This window comes from Pleuronectes platessa, chromosome 15 (assembly GCF_947347685.1).
Source record: "Pleuronectes platessa chromosome 15, fPlePla1.1, whole genome shotgun sequence".
Lineage (NCBI taxonomy): Eukaryota > Metazoa > Chordata > Actinopteri > Pleuronectiformes > Pleuronectidae > Pleuronectes > Pleuronectes platessa.
The window spans coordinates 1,639,159-1,655,658 of NC_070640.1; the positions used below are offsets into that span (position 1 = coordinate 1,639,159).

Consider the following 16,500-nt stretch of genomic DNA (forward strand, 5'->3'; position numbering starts at 1 on the left):
TATACAACTGTTTAAAACAATGTAGAATGTAAAAACAACAGTAACCACAACATCTGTAAACCTGACGGTGGACAGCTGGGTTCGGTGGGTGAGTTTACAGAACAACAGTAGTTTGCCCATTGAAAAACACATGCATAACCAAGCTCAGTTATACACTGTTAAAACTTTCTGAAAGTGGAAAAGAGCTAAAACATTTTTATTCTCATCAAAATTATACATTTTAATTTACAGGCCCTTCCAGCTTTTCATTTAAAAAAAAAAAAAAAAAGAAATCCCTGCAACAAGAGACGAGTCCCGCTGACGAGAGGAAAGTTGGAACCGAGGATTCTGAAGCTTGGTCTAAATGGTCTGTTTCTATACAGTCTGAAATCACAGTGTGATATAAAAGATGGTCCCATGCTGTAAAGGAGGACGTCACTAATGCTGTAAATGAAAAGGATGTTTAAAAGGTGGATACATGGCCGTGTACTCAGTAGAACAGGGGAGCCGGGGAAGGATCCACTGCAGCTGCTGAGTCCGTCGTCCGGTCGCTCCAGAGCAAACGTGGAGGAGTTTGTCTTGTTCAGGGGTCGAGTGCTGAGGGAGATCACTGGGGTGGGGGTGGGGGGGTGGGGGGGGGGGGGGGGATCTGCTGGTCGGGTTTTAAAACAAGTGCGAAGCCACTTGAGAGGTCGGAGCGCTCGGTCAGTGCTTGTTGTTCGTTTCCTCCTGACCCGAGCTGGAGAGGCCGTTCTGCGGTTGGGTGGAGCCGGAGCCCAGGCCGTACAATCTCCCACAATACTTTGCATCGTCGATGTTGTCTTCAAAGAAAAGCTGAGGGGGGGGGGCGAAGAGAAGAGTTTGACTCAGGAGTCGTTCACACCTGGTTCAACGTGTGTGTGTCTGTATGTGTGTGTGTGTGTGTGTGTGATCCTCACCTCTTTCATCCGGAAGAAGGCCATGCCAGTGAGCAGAGAGTCTGATCCAGCCTGATGCTGCCGCCCGATCCTCTTCAGTTCCAGCTGGTCCGCCACCTCCTGCAGCCCCCCCTGCACAGACACACACAGACACACACACGTCTCAACACCTGATATGATCCATGTGTGGTGTCATCCTACGCACAAGAACAGCTGAGATACACGTTTCAGTTTGAATGCAGGTGTTTGGACCTTTAGGTTCTTGCAGCTCTTCATCAGGTACTTGACGTCGTAGATTGCCGGGAAGAACAGGTTGAGGATCTGGAAGAAGTCGTGTTCCTCCTCCGGGAGCCGTGCGTCTGTCAGCAGCTTCACCAGGTAGCCGAAGTCGTAGCCGCTGGAAGACACGGAGCAGAGCAGGAGGGTTTAGGTCAGAGCGGCTGGATCAAACACTGGTGCTCCTGGGTTTAAACTAACGAGGAAACACGGCTCAAAGAAGAAGGAAGAGTTAAAGGACTCGATAGATGAAGCTGCTGAGAAACCATCAGTTTATCTGAAGAGGTTCATTCTTCAATTTAATTAAAAAGGTTTGTTTCTTTACTTCCTCAAAATAATCACATCCTGAACTGGGAGGTTCTTGTGCTTTTATTCCTCCTCAGAACATCTCTTCTATTTATTTGGTTTTCTTTGTCAACATTCAACACAAATACAGACTGAAGTGTCTCTACAGGAACCTGTGGAAGACAGAAGATAAAACTGCTTTGTTTGTGTTTAGAGGGAAAAAGAAGCTGGTGTATTGGTTCCATTTCAATTTCGTGCTGAGAAAGGATGAATGAAAACCACCGACCTGTGGAAGGAAAGCCACTTGGTGTTTTCACACAGCACCAGACCAGACGTCATGAGGAGCTCGGCGAAGTAGAGCGTCTCGATTCCTTCTTCTTCGTGTTTTTTAAACTGGAGGCCGGAGTTCTGGAGCAGGTCTATGGAATCCTGCGAGTACATGTCTTCTCTGTGAGGAGGAGATCACAGAGCAACCATCAGCTGACGAGGCTTTTAAACAAGGATCAAACCTTCAGCCAACAAAGTCCCAACTAACTTCCTGACTTATTGGCTTTTCAGTTCAGATACCTGTGATTCTGAAATCTAAATTCTAATTAATTCAATATTAACTTGTGTATGAATTTAAACCCTTCTGACTTTTCAACTATCATCATGTGAGGTGACACAGCTCAGACACTTCTCGCCGTTTGGTAGAAGATGGAAATGACTTGTTCAGTTTGGAGGAAAGACCAGCGGGAGGAGTTGACGTACGTGAGGTTGAACTTGAAGTTGAACTGCCACGTCGTCGTGCCGAGCGGGTAGTCTCCATCCTCGTTCATGAACGTGAGCCCGAGCTGGATGATCTTCAGCAGGTCCACGTTGCACCTCAGCAGCTGGTACTGGTAATCCACCGTGCTGCGGAACTCACCGATCGGCCGGACCACTACTCCGGGAAACTCTGTGTCCTGGTGAACGATAAAGAAATCAGTCAATGAAACACACACCAGAGGGATATGAGCAGCTTTAACTTCCTCATCTATTACAACTTAATGTTTGTTCCTTCTATTTAAGATGTGATTATTCCTTTTTAACCCGGGATTGAGTCTTACCATGGCGATGAAATTGTAGCTTTGAATAATCTGCCGGATCTTCCTCATCTCATCCTCCACATTGCTTGCCCAGACTTCACAGATTATCTGGCTGGAATCTGTAAGTGCGGCCGGCATGTTGGCAGGTCGGGAAGAGAACTGAATCCCCAACGACCCTGCAGCGCTCGAGACGGGGGACAACGTGGAGGACGGAGTGATGGAGCGAGACAACGCTGAAAGAGGAAGGACAGACGCCTTTAGAGAAATCTCACTTTAACTACATCATCAGAACGATAGGAGAGAGAATCCAGGAGCAGTGACAGCAGCAGAAACAAAGCTACTGTAGAAAAGGTCAATTGAAAACAAAGAGTTATTGAATATTTACATTAAATTAAATCGTAGGTTTACACTCTGAAGGATTTGACTCCTGATTATAACAGAATCATATTTATCAGTTAGTCGTATGTTTTCCATGTCTTTCAGATTAAATCAGATAAACATTTCCAGCTCAAGTTTCTCGTCTTTTAAACAGAACAAGTCTGAAAAGGAACCAGTTTGTCATTTAAACACTCTGAGCTGTCACTGGTGTTGTTTCTCCCACTGACACGTGTTTAAACTGGGCAACTAAACAAAGCTTTAAAAAAGGTTTAAAACATATTTCAATCCTGCTTTGTGTCTTTAAAAGGAAATAAACTTCAGCCGGAATACACGATTTAAGAAACATCAGCATAGAAGACCAGTTACATTTCTTAATGTTTCTTAATATTGACTTTGTTCTGACACCTTTATTAGTTTTTACAATCAACAAACTCCTGATGTTTAACAGAGGAGGTTCAGCATCTTGTCCTCGTTCTAAAACACAGAGGAGAGAGAAGCTGAGACTCTGGCGTGTTTCACAGCAGAAGGAAGTTGTCTCTCAGCTTCACTCAGACTCAGACTGGTGTGAAACCAGTAACATGACTGAACTCCACTTCCAGCTCCAGTTCAACACACTGACGCGCAGCAGCTCTGCAGCAGATCCTGGGTCTGCTATGACTTGTGAACCAAACTGAGGCTGCAGCTTGTTGTTGTGTTCTGAGTTCAGCATCGAACCTGTGAACAATCCTCTCCCCGTGTGCACCGTGTTACCATGACATCGTGATGAGCGAACCTCCTCTGCCTGGTCCTAACATCGAGCTAGCTAGCTTAGCTTAGCTGCTACCAGGTGACACAGTGACGCAGGATTTAACGCGCGCTTCTTTAAACGTTAAATCTGCGTGAAAGCTGCGGACGTTCAACAAGTTCAACAGTTTGACTGAATACAAAGATCTTTGTTGTGAATGTAGTTTGCAGCAGCTAGCAAGGCTGCAGCTAAAGCTAACGGTGCTAGCATTGGTCGCGGGGATGCTATTCCTCCACGTTCACCGGGAAGCGACCAGCACCGGAGCGGAACTAGATGAACCAGCTCCGGGTTCTGACTTCGCTGAGCAGCAGAGGCTCCGGAGTTTAACTGTGGGAAATATCAAAGTATAAAAACACCAGTTTACCAGAGACTTTCCTCGACGAAGCTAACTGCTAACTGCTAACCGCCGCCGTCTTCTTCTTCGTCTTCTTCGCGTGCTCCCGCTTCTTCTTTGTGTCTACTGGCGCTCGCTCGATTGGACGGGAAACGCGCTCTACTCCCACCTACAGTCGTGGATGAGTAGCGACGTGAAATATGGCTTTAATTAGGTCTGGAAGTTTTGATTTTTTAGATTTATTCTTTTACTTCATCCTTTAACTTATCTTTCATTTATTTATCTTTTTTTTTTCTGAAGACACTCTGTGGATTTACTATTAAGGCGAGTAAAGGCTGTAAATCCAGCACATTTACACGTGGGACTGCTGTTGCATATTAGTTAATGTGAATTGTCACTTTCAAATAAATCAAGCTGCTAAAAGATAGCATTTTAAAAACTCATACAGTTTTTCATACTGTGATGTAAAACAAAAAGCCTCAGTCTACTAAACTTGTAATTTACAAACTCACACACACACAAATGACATTGTGACAGCATTTATTTGAAAGTCTCAAACACCTGTCGATCACTCTTCATGTCCACGTCACACGGCAAACAATCCACCGGAAGATAACTTGCTAAAAAAGAGACGATCATAATAATCTTCATAGCAGATAGAAGCTTCTCTGTCGGATACGTAAACACCTGAAGTTCTGAATATAAAATTAGAATGAAGAGATGGATTTTTCTCCTGGTGGACATTGGACATTTACAAGAGGACTAGTCACATAAGAAGCCGGACTCTCAGTGAAGCCTCTTCTTAGATATGGCATCAATCACAATGTTTTACTTTTCTTTAACAAAGTTTAATCAGGGAGAAGATGGGGAGGGAAATTCAAGTTTTTAAGAGAATAAAGTGTTGCACAATTCTGAAATTAAGAAATTAAACTATATACAATTTCTTCCGTGTAAATAAAGATCTGAGCGGTTTTGTTATTTCAGCTGATTTTACAGAGCTGGAGCTTCTTTAAGTTCTTTTTTTGGATGTTCAGATTAAATCAGGAACGTTTCCCTCAAGTTTCTCGTCTTTAACAGAACAAGTCTGAAAAGGAACGAGTTTGTTATTTGAACACACAATGCTGTCACTAGTGTCTTTCCCTCATAGACCTGACTAACACATGTTAAAACTGAACCTTCATTCCTTCTCTTTGTCCCTAAAGAAAAATAACCTTCAGCTCCAGGACCAGTAAATATCCTGGATGACATGATTTAAGAAACATCTGCATAGAAAACCAAATACATATCTTAATATCTATTTAGTTCAAACACACCTTTGTTTGTTTTAACAAATCCAAAGTGGTGTCTCCATCGTTTTTGACAATTTACAAGTCGATTGTTCTTTGAGGCAGATTCCAGACGACAGGATCTGTCAGAAAAAAGTGCAGATGTTGGAATAAAAGAACTATAGGATGAACCTTATTTATCATAAATGCATTTTGTTTCCCTTCCACAACAACGAGTGTTGCAACGAGTCCTTGTTGTGTGATTCACAAATAAACCTGCGAAGCACAAATAGTCTAACACTGTTTGACAAGAACACACTTTTTCTTCCCAGGCGTGAAATCGATTTTTGTCCTGAGCTGGAGAACAGAGACACGGTCACTTTTAAAAGTTTTAGAGATGTGTCAGTTATCCGCTGTGACAGAGTCCTGGAGCCGGGGCGGCGTCAGAGGTCAGAGGTCACATCCTGAGGTCACTGCTCTGCGGAGTCAGCCGTCCTCTGGATGTGAGAAATCTCCAGGATGGGCCTGAGGAGCTGGAACGCGTCCTGGATGTAGGAGGCGCTGTTGGACGCCTGCAAGGAAAATGAAAAACACATGTCAACAGGAAGCATCATGCAGATAATAATCCAACTGGGAAAACTGAACATCTTTAACATAAACACAGATATGTCTCTGAAAGATGTTGTTATGAAAACGTGACACAAACCTCCAGGAAGACGCCTGTGATCAGCGGGTTGAGGACGTCTCTCTTCTCATTGGACTGTGGAACAGAGAGTTTGGATCAAATTACAACAACAACAGCGATGTGTGAAAACTTATTTTAACTTTATTAAAATCCACATTCTTCTCTGGGAACATTCTGTGGTTGAAGTAGAGACACTTACGCCGGCAGTTGTCAAACAGGAGGTGAACTTCTTGGAGAGCAGCGAGATTTCTCTACACAGAACAACCGTTAACCTGAGGACACACAAAAAATCAAAACCACGTGCAGTGAGTCAGAGTGCAGATAAAACAGGTTCAGCATCTTCTGCCTGTAAAGTCGCTGCAGCGTCTCCTCACTGTGACAGGACGCCGGCCTCGGTGCTGCCGCTGGAGAACAGGATCATCTCGGCCAGTTTGTGGAAAAGCTCGATGGACCGAGCCGTCAGCTCCGCCAGGCTCCTGATGGCGGCGGCGTGCACCTCCTGATCAGATCCACATAACAAACCAGTGAGTCTCACAGAACTCTGAAGCCACTTGTCAATTAGTCAAAAAGAAAATGAATCAGCAGCACTTTTAAAAATCAATAACAACAATCTGAAGACATTCTCACGGTATCTTGATATTTAATGGATTAAACGGCAAATTGAAAAAGCAAAGTAATTAAATAATTGATCTTCCATTAGAGTGTCTGGATGTGTTTGTTATAGTGTCATTAAATGGAAACTCCATTAATCTTTCTTATTTGCTGTAAACAATCAATAGCAGCTTTGTGGCTCAGTGTTTTCTCTTAATTTGATTCGAGATGAATAAATTAGACTTTCTGCCAAAACAGATCCAGAGTCTGAAGTATGAACTGTTTAAAATAAATCAGAGTGAGACCTCCTCAGTGAGACACAGTGAATTCTGACTAACCTCTACAGAAGCTGTTTTCTTCACGAGCTCCTCTCCAGCTTCTCCTTCCTCCTCGGGTCGGCTCATCTCGCTGATCAGGCTGGACGCGCTCTTACAGGCCTGTCGGGGGGGGACAGATGGAAGTGGACATCTGTAAGTGGAAGCTACACAAAATAAACACGTCCCACAACCACAAGTAAAATGAGACACAACTGGATCCACAACACAAATCACAGCCTCAATCAACAACACATCTATGATTGTCTCAACAACAAGCGATCAGGAATAGGATCCGATCTCAGAAACGTCTCATCACTCGTACTTTGCTGAGTTTCCCGGCTGTGGCCGAGACACTGAGACCGTCCAGCGCCTTCGTTAACTCCTCCTCGAACTCGGAGCCGTCCTCATCTGGAATCAGAAAACCAACAATCGTCACTTTGACAGGTTTCCACGACCTTGAATTCCTCGTGCAGCTCTGGCGTCTTCACGGAGACGTCACCTTTCTGCTCGTCCACGTCCTCGTCATCGAACTCCACGAGGGAGAAAGACTCTCTGATGCTCTCCAGCTCTTTCCTGAGCTGCAGCCGCTCCTCCCCCGACAGGGTCGTCAGCACCGACTTCACCTGAAACACGGTCACATGTGAGGATTTCAACACACAATCTAAAATAACACACAGAAGCAACATCTCATAGCCTCAGCAGGTGTTGTGTTATGAAACCAGATTGTGATTGTACCTTAGACTCGCTCTCCCTCGACAGAATCTCCAGCGCCTCGAGGTGGGACAGACCCTGAAACTCATCAAACAGCATCCCGTAGTGAGCCACCACCTTCTTCTCAGAATCTGACGCCTCCCCCTCGGCCGTCTGCAGCTCCTCTTGCTCCTTCGCCTCCCTCAACACCTGGGAGACCAGACAGAGCGACAGGTGAGGGAGACAGAACTCAGGCAAACTGGGTCAAGGTAGAGCAGCAGAGAGGAACCATGGAATAATGTTTCCTTCCACACTGTGTCCTCTCAACCTGAGGTAGATGCATTAAATCTCTCGTTCATCCCCACCTGTGACAGAGTGGAGTTGTGGAACCTCAGGCCTTTGGTCTTCTTGAAGCCGGGGTCACCTTCTGCTATCACGTCCATCGTCTTCTTCCCGATGAACTCCAGAGCGTCCAGGCCTCCGGAAATCATCGTCTTCCCCTGGGACCAGGTTTCAGTGTGAGAAGCAAAATTAGTGACTGACATGGAAGTTATTTCTATCTGGGTTTGTGAGGCAAATATGAAGATAATGTCACTGGAACCCCTGATGCTGATATATCAGCTTATATATGTTTTTAAACAATGTGAAAATGTTTTCTATGATGTCATTTTCGAACCATTATGACATAGAAATGTAACTGTTGCTTCATATTTTACAGTTTAACCATAAATCTTAGAAAAGGGTTAGTCTGTGAGACTATGTATGTTTATGAAAATGAACATATAGGTTATTGAACGTCTGCTTACTGTGCTCTGGACGACGCTGGTGAGCGATGAGAACATTCCCATGGCCCCTCCCACAGCTCCGTCCGTCTCACTGCTGGCGTCACCTTCAGGAGAAGAAGCTAAACAAAACACAAGCTGTGAGAAAGTGTTCACACAAAAGAACATTCATGATGTTCTTCATCATCACACCAGAGATCCTCTCACCCTGCTGTTTCTCCTCTTCCTCCACCTGCGCCGACAGTTCGGTCGGACTCGGGATTCCCAGCGACGTCTCCGCCTTCTCGATCACCTGACTGAGGCCCTGACCTGCAGAGACACCACACAGAGCTAGTTTAAACACTACACATTCATTCAGGCTTCAATTCAAAGTATTTAATTGTATATTAACTTTATTTTTTTATGTATCTAAAACCCATTAAATCACATTGTCCTTTAAAACAACAGATTTGATGGGTTTTGTTTATGTAGCATCAGGGACCTCGTTAAACTGTTTCTGAAAAAGCTCAGTAACTGTTTTGAACTGTTGAAGCTTTAACTCAACTCTCATCATGTGACTGTGAGACAACTGGGCCGAGGAGGTTAATCCCAGTGTATTGATACTCACCCACAGTGGCCACAGTAGATGTTGCTGTGGATAAGATGGACTTTCCCCAGCTGCCCCAGTATCCCCATCCTGCCTGAGACACAGTCGACTCACTGGGTGTCTGATGGAGACGGAAGAGAGAGAGAGAGAGAGAGAGATTAGAAAAGAAAGAGAAGAGATCTTTGAAGATTAAATATTTATGGTAAACAATAAAAGATAACTTCAACCTGTCAACAACCTCCTACTCAGAATTCATTATAATAAACCTTATTATAATGAATGCAGAGTATCACAGATCCATGAGCAAAGTTTACTTAGGGTCTGCATTGCAAAGTGAACAGAGCAGGAAGTTGAAGCAGGATATTTTGATTGACAGAACCATGTAGCCCCTCCCAGAAATATGTCAGGAGCAGGGAGGTTAGCAGAGTCGTAGTAATTGTATGTTTTAATGATTATATGTAGTTTCCTTTAGTACTAAAGACTGATATTATATCGTCACTACCTTCGGTGGCGGCTCCTCTACTTCCTGCGTCTCCTGTACTTCAGCTGCAGGTTTGGGCTCCGGCCTCCTCCTGGCTCTCCTCGTCGGGGCCACGTCAGTCGCCACCTCAGGTGCGGTGGGCGAGGAGCCGCCGGGCGTCTCTGTGGGCGAGGAGCCGCCGGGCGTCTCGGTGGGAGCGGAGCCGCCGGGCGTCTCGGTGGGCGAGGAGCCGCCGGGCGTCTCGGTGGGCGAGGAGCCGCCGGGCGTCTCTGTGGGCGAGGAGCCGCCGGGCGTCTCGGTGGGCGAGGAGCCGCCGGGCGTCTCGGTGGGCGAGGAGCCGCCGGGCGTCTCGGTGGGCGAGGAGCCGCCGGGCGTCTCGGTGGGCGAGGAGCCGCCGGGCGTCTCGGTGGGCGAGGAGCCGCCGGGCGTCTCGGTGGGCGAGGAGCCGCCGGGCGTCTCGGTGGGAGCGGCGTCCTGAGCCTCGGCTGCCACCTGTGGAGCCTCGGCTGCTGTAGTTTCACTGTCAGACATCTTAATGTCTTAGTGCATAACTTCAGAGAGAAAGAAAACAACAAGGGAAATTATCATTTGCACAGAATCTGAACTTTACAGCTGCAAACAGAGCAAAGGTTAATCTGGTTTCCTGTCGACTGGAAACAAAACCCAGTGAAGTTAGTGAAGAGCAGGTTTGCATTGAAGTGACCTGACGACAGACCAGTGGACTAGTCAATGATCAATATGGAGATTTCTGTTTGAGTTTTGAATACTCTATTCATTTCACTCTTTTCTTGTTTTTAACATTTAATCTTTACACTTCCGTCCGAATATAGTGTGACTTTTAAAATGCTATTATCTGTTACATTGTTATGTTATTGTTTGTTTGTTATTTAGCAGAGTGACAAAATAAACTGCTGCGTCGGATTTCCATGAAATGTTGTAGAGAGGTGGGGCATGACCTGACCCATGACCTGACCCATGACCTGACCCATGACCTGACCCATGACCTGACCCATGACAAGACATGACATGACATTTGTTTACCTTCAATTCTTCAATTTCTAACAGCGTGAGAAATGTCCTGTATAAAAAACTATGATAACATTATTAGGGCCCGAGCACCGAACAGTAGGAGACAGTGGGAGGGCCTATTGAAATTGTAAGGATTAGTTATTTTTTTCAGGCAAATGAATTGGCTTTTTGAGGCTTTAACGTGCTCAAATCAATACCACAGTTTGAAGAAAATTAGAAAGGGCTGACAAATTTCATATTCTGGAGTAATTTTCAATGGGCGTAGCTAAATAGCTCAACAGCGCCCCCTGGAACGCATTCACATTGACCGATCTTCACAAAAATCGATACAAAGGTGTATCATGACCAGACAAACATAAAAGTCTGTGGGTGCAATTGAGATGAGTGTCATAAACAAGATGGAGATAAAAACCACCTCAAAGATTGATTCTTCTTCACACAGTGTGACCGTGGCGTGACGTATTAATTATGATATATATATATGATTACACGCCATCAAAACACAAGGTTCTGTATCTCGATATCATTGTGTTCATCAGTATGTATTTCATCAGAATGAAGTTATACAGATGTTTATGATGACTGCAGCTGGAGAATTTTCAAAAACAATACAAGTTGAGTCAAAATATTTAAAAAAACAATAAAGAAAATATATATATACAGTGGTGGCCAAAATTATTAGAACAATTTGCATATTTAAGAGTTCTCCGTTGTTTTTGTTGAATTGGCCATTAAAATACCCATTAAACGAATGAAATATCTACAAAGTCATCAATTATGTTCTATAAACCATAGAATAGAGCCATCATGAGGAGATTTAGGTCATTTTCCTTACAAAAAACAAGCTAGGCCTATTTCACTGTCAATGTCACACAGTCATGTTCCTTCACAGAAGAAGCCAAATTACTATACATAATATATTTGTGCATAAAGTCCTTAAGCAAACCCCACGGACACTAGGGAAACATAGACATGTATGCTATATGCAGTAAAATACGTATATATCTATAACTATATAAGCCATATATTTAGATGAGTATTTAATAAACACAGAACATTAGCAGCCAGGGGCAGATGCTGAGGATGCTAACACCTCAGCTAATGCCTGGTTCGTCTCCTTGACTTTGAGCAGAAGCTCCAGTTGTCGCCTTGAAGCTGCTTCTTCTGTTTCTACTGATTCTAAACTAACACGAGTTCAAACTGAAGCTCGAACACTTTGATTCTCTGTAAACTCACCTTCTCCTCCCTCAGCTGTCAGGACTCGATGCTAGCAGCTAGCTCGCAGCTAACCCCTCCCCTGCACTGAACCAGCGACAGGAAGTGGTTCTCCTCCTTGTTTCAGTTTAAGGGTCAAATCTGACAAGTTGAAGGTTTTAAAGGTTTTGATCAGATCAGAGAAATTATCTGTGTTTCTGTCTCTTTCTCCTCAGCAGCTTCAGCCACGTCACATGTTGTTTTCACTCGGCAGGAAGTGAAGTGAGCCAAATCAGGAAGCTCCAGGTCCGGCTGGTACTTTCAAAGTACATTAAATCTTCAGAATACATCCAAGATAAAGGTTGTTTTTAGAATGAAATGTTCTTAATAGATTTATATTGTAAGAGCTAGATGCCAAAACAAGCTTAGGCTGCATTTCTATTGATATAATTGCACCTTTTAAATGTGTAACATGCTACATTTGTTTTATTTTGACGGCTTAAGTATTCTACTTCCGGGAATTTCATACCACTTGATGAAATAAGTAATCACGTCCAAAACTAAAAATAAGATTAAAACAAGACGTCCGGCCCCGTCAAAATAAAACGTGTTATCAAATTTACAAAATACTTATAATAATAAAAACAATAAAGAAATTATACAGTTGAATATCACAAACATTGTAATCGTCACCATTACTCTGACTGCACAGTTTTTTTAAGCACGTGAATGAATAATTTAGTTTAATTAATTTCTAATTGCAAAGACTGAGTCAAAAATATCAAATTGGATCTTATTTAATGATTAAATATCATAACTCAGCACGGATTACACCGTGTGTTGCTCTCCCCCACCACTAGGGGAAGTCATCTCCCTGTGAGCAGCAGGAAGACGTGACAGCCAAGCCCCGCCCACTGCCCCTCAAACCGGCCCCGAACCAGGAAGTGACCGGACACATCGCGTTTTTTCTTTGTTTTAAACTCAAGTTACAGATTAAAACTCGGGTTTAAAACAAGATGGAGCTTTTGTGACGGTGGATGAAGATATAACATCCGTTTGAAACTGATCTGGGTCCGAGGAACAGGTGAGAATCGACTGCTTCTGTCTGTTCGTGGAGAAGCTGTTGTTGTGTGTGTGTGGGTTAAAGGGTTTTACAACCGTATTATTAAATCAACCATTTATCGTCAAGTCACGTGAGTTAACGATATTATGGTATGTTTAATGTATGGCTACACTCTCTATAGACTCATTTGACCAGTGAGACCTCGAGATGTTATATAAAAAAACGAGATTACAGTTTTTCTTCAATTTAAAGTTCAAGCTGCTTCATTTGCTTTGCACAGAATCATAATCATAATCATATTATCATCCTGTTTTTAATAAACGACAACAAACACCAGTGATAGTTTCTTATTTATCACATTTACATTATTTCAGCTAAAGATTGAGACGGTAAAAATAATCTAATCAAGATAATTCACAGGTTCTTCCTCTAAAATGTAAACTGTTGTTGATAAGTTGTGATGAGGGGGAGGAGGACGAGGAGAATGAAACCGAGCAGCAAGAAGAAACCGGACAGAACCGGAGTTCCTGTGTTTGCACATCAGCTCCTGACGTTTCCTGTTCTGCAGGTTCGTCTCCTCTCCATGTGAAGAGCTGCAGCCGGAGCTCCCCCCCCGACATGTCTTCACGCCCGCTTCTCTCCGTCCTGCTGCTGCTGCTCTGTGGCCGGGCGGCACAGGCAGCTCCGAGCCAATCAGAGGACGAGGACGCCTGGTCCCCTGCACGGATGGTGGCCGACCCCTCCGACCGGGTCATGGTGGTGAAGGAGGGCTCGGACGCCCTGATCGAGTGCAACGTGACCCGAGGCCACGCCGACGTGAAGTGGTTCAGCCCTCAAGGAGCCGAGCTGGGGGGGGAAGCAGGTGAGAGAAGGAAACACGTCGAGTTAACACCTCACAGTCGGCTTTCATACAGGGAACATGTGAAGGAGCTAAATACTTATTATCTTATTATTATTAAGACAGTCATTCACCATCATGTGACTTCAAGAGGCCAAGAGAAACAACTCATGCACTTTGAATCAATCTGGTGAATCATCTTCTTTAAGTTAAGTTAAAAAAACAAAAAGATCTGGTTTGAAATAAACATTTATGATTCAATTTCTCCTTTTCCATAACATTAAAAAACAACCAGACAACAAGATTTTCTATAGATTAACTTTTTAACATGAAACGTAACAGAAGTCAAACAGTTATATTAACCCTAACCCTCATCATATTAATTCCCAAATGCTTCTTTGATCATAATAATAAAGTCAATATATTCGTCACATGATGCTTTGTTTAATTTAACAAAGCAAACATTGACTACTTGTCAAATCTTCTCTTGAATTTAAATGTAATCTAATGTGAACGTTCAGTCTCATCTTCATCAAATCACTTGATGACTCGTTTCCCTCGTCTTCATCGTCGTCTTTAACCGTCAGTGAACTCGTGTTTTCATCGTTTCAGTAAATCTCTGTTTGAGAGTGAAATGATTTTGTTGTTTGTTGAATCTGATCAAACACATGAAATCAGCGGTGGAAGAGTTTAAATGCAGTGAAGTCAAACTGAGATGTGATGAGTTCACTGGGTTTGATGACCTGTGGAGATGATGCTGATTGAAGAAGCAGTTTTTATCAAGAGCAGCTTCTCTACTCGTCTCTTAACGAGGAGGCGTGTCCACGTGTCTTTAGCTCTCATCTTCCTTGTGGTGTTTCCTCAGGTGAGAAGTGGCAGATCGAGGAGAACGGCTCCCTGAACATCAGTTCGCTCTCCTTCGACGACCGAGGCCGATACACCTGTGTAACCACCAGTGACGGTGGCGCCACCAGAAACTACACGGTCACGGTGCGGGTGGCCTACAGCTCCAGCGGCCTGGGCCTGTACTTTGTCATCGTCTGCCTCATCACCTTCACCATCATCATGATCCTCAACGTGGCGCGGCTCTGCATGGTCGGCAGCCACCTCAAGAAGACGGAGAACGCCATCAACGAGTTCTTCCGCACCGAGGGCGCCGAGAAGCTGCAGAAGGCGCTCGAGGTCGCCAAGCGCATCCCCATCATCACGTCGGCCAAGACGCTGGAGCTCGCCAAGGTCACGCAGTACAAGACCATGGAGTTCGCCCGTCACATGGAGGAGCTGGCCCGGAGCGTCCCGCTGCCGCCGCTGATCATGAACTGCCGAACGGTGGAGGAGGAGAACGCGGAGAAGGGAAACGCCGCGTCAGGCCGAGCGGAGCCGGTCAGGGCGGTGATACCGGGGAACCGACCAGCTATAGGCCCGCCGTGCTCTGAGCAGAGCGGAGAGGACGAGGACGTGTGCGAGGCGCTGCTGTCCGGCGAGCGGCGAGGGAACGATGGAGACGTCGCCGTCCAAGTGTCCGTCCACGCCGTTTCTGAGAAGGTTGTCGGTGAGAATAAAGAGGAGGAGACGCTCGCAGCCGGTTCACAGACACATGTGACCATGGAGAGCAACGTGTAGCAGGAGACGTGTCCTGAGAAGTAGAGCTGAACGGATCATTAGAAAGTAGAGGTGTCGTGGTTTGTTGCTTTTTTCTGCTCATTGATTCCTCGTCTTGTTGAATCTTTGGCCCCAAATCGGAAAATTGGCTTGTTTGACATAGAAGAAAAGATAAAATACGTAAAAATAATCCAAAATGAATCAAATGAAAGTTCTCTCTCTCGGTGTAGTAGTTGAATTCCCTCCATAACATCTTTACCTCCGCCATCGACATCCTGTCCCCCCCCCCCCCACGTCCAGGTGTTTGTCAGATTTGATTTCCACAGGTCAGGTGATCGATGGCCCACGGCTCAGGGAAGAACTCCCGGTGAATCCAGGATTTCACTTTCTTTGACGCTGTGAGATTCTAGGATTCACCAACTTCTCAGAGAACATCTCGTGGATGTTGATGAACAGAAACCCGACACATTTAGAGGGCCGGTATAAACGAGTGTGTGTGTGTGATTTCGTGCTGTTTGCATTAAAGGAACTGTTTGAGCTCTACTCAGGTTTGATGTTTGACATCATGACATCATGTGAAAATCCTTCTTTCTTGTATTTGCTCAGTCTTGTTCCTGCTGTAAAAAAAATCTCACGTAGTTTTTGACAATTTTGTCTTTAATAGTCTTTCGTCAATCCAACAGTTGTGTCACCTTAACTCGTGCCTGGAGAAAGGTCAGCGGGTCAAACACAGATCCACGTGGCATCAAACAGGATCACAGCTCGGAGCAGCAGCAGGTCTTTGATCTCTTTGTTCCTCGGTAGGAAGACGCCAGACGCTGTCGTTCAGTCCAAATGTTATTCAAGTCCCAGTTTCCTGAAGAGATGATGTTATTCTCTGAGTGTCTTTATTCATCAGGTCAGGGTTTTTACATTTTATACATCAGAACTTGAAAACCTCAGATCGAAACAGCTGCTGTGGTTTTTCAGGCTCTGGAGGTAACAGACGATAAAGGAAAGTTTTTAAATCCAATGAAAACTTGAAAACTCGACTTTCAGAGATTTGTAATAAAATCACATCATGTTTGGTTTGTAAACAATCAGTTCCACAACGTGTCGACTCTGGTTGAACAAAATGCTTCTGTTGTGTTTTGCTATGTGTGATGTTATCGTGTGAAATGGTTCGATGGTGTTTAGATGTTTTAAAGGCTTTGCTTCTCAGGGACGTAAATCAGCTGTTTTTCATCTGACAGCAGCAGAAAAAAACATAATTGACAATAAAAAAAAATAAAAATGAAAACCTCTGGTCTTTTTTCCGCCTCTTTCTTTGCTGATAAACCACTGGGTGGCGCTGCTGGGTTAAACATCACCCACTGCA

General features: G+C 44.5%; 3 protein-coding genes across 3 annotated transcripts; 1 reads left to right on the forward strand and 2 right to left on the reverse strand.

Moving 5' to 3' along the window:
• Positions 1-608: 608 nt before the first annotated feature.
• Positions 609-4,162, reverse strand: cnot8 (CCR4-NOT transcription complex, subunit 8). Its single transcript, XM_053441354.1, has 7 exons — positions 4,051-4,162; positions 2,546-2,757; positions 2,208-2,401; positions 1,744-1,905; positions 1,149-1,293; positions 918-1,028; positions 609-813 (listed from the first exon to the last, which is right to left on the reverse strand). Exons 2-7 carry the CDS (start codon positions 2,660-2,662, stop codon positions 685-687), a joined length of 858 nt encoding a protein of 285 aa, XP_053297329.1. The 5' UTR covers positions 2,663-2,757; positions 4,051-4,162; the 3' UTR covers positions 609-684.
• Positions 4,163-4,543: 381 nt separating this feature from the next.
• fam114a2 (family with sequence similarity 114 member A2) lies at positions 4,544-9,630 on the reverse strand (the record flags this gene model as incomplete). Its single annotated transcript, XM_053441968.1, has 13 exons — positions 4,544-5,857; positions 5,992-6,045; positions 6,170-6,242; positions 6,345-6,469; positions 6,900-6,998; positions 7,201-7,286; positions 7,378-7,501; positions 7,614-7,778; positions 7,934-8,068; positions 8,375-8,472; positions 8,558-8,659; positions 8,958-9,057; positions 9,439-9,630. Coding segments are annotated over 13 exons (1,455 nt in total), but the record flags the coding sequence as incomplete, so codon positions are not given.
• Positions 9,631-12,552: 2,922 nt separating this feature from the next.
• LOC128457393 (microfibrillar-associated protein 3-like) lies at positions 12,553-16,422 on the forward strand. The gene is made up of 3 exons (XM_053442060.1): positions 12,553-12,724; positions 13,272-13,565; positions 14,407-16,422. Exons 2-3 carry the CDS (start codon positions 13,322-13,324, stop codon positions 15,162-15,164), a joined length of 1,002 nt encoding a protein of 333 aa, XP_053298035.1. The 5' UTR covers positions 12,553-12,724; positions 13,272-13,321; the 3' UTR covers positions 15,165-16,422.
• Positions 16,423-16,500: the final 78 nt, after the last annotated feature.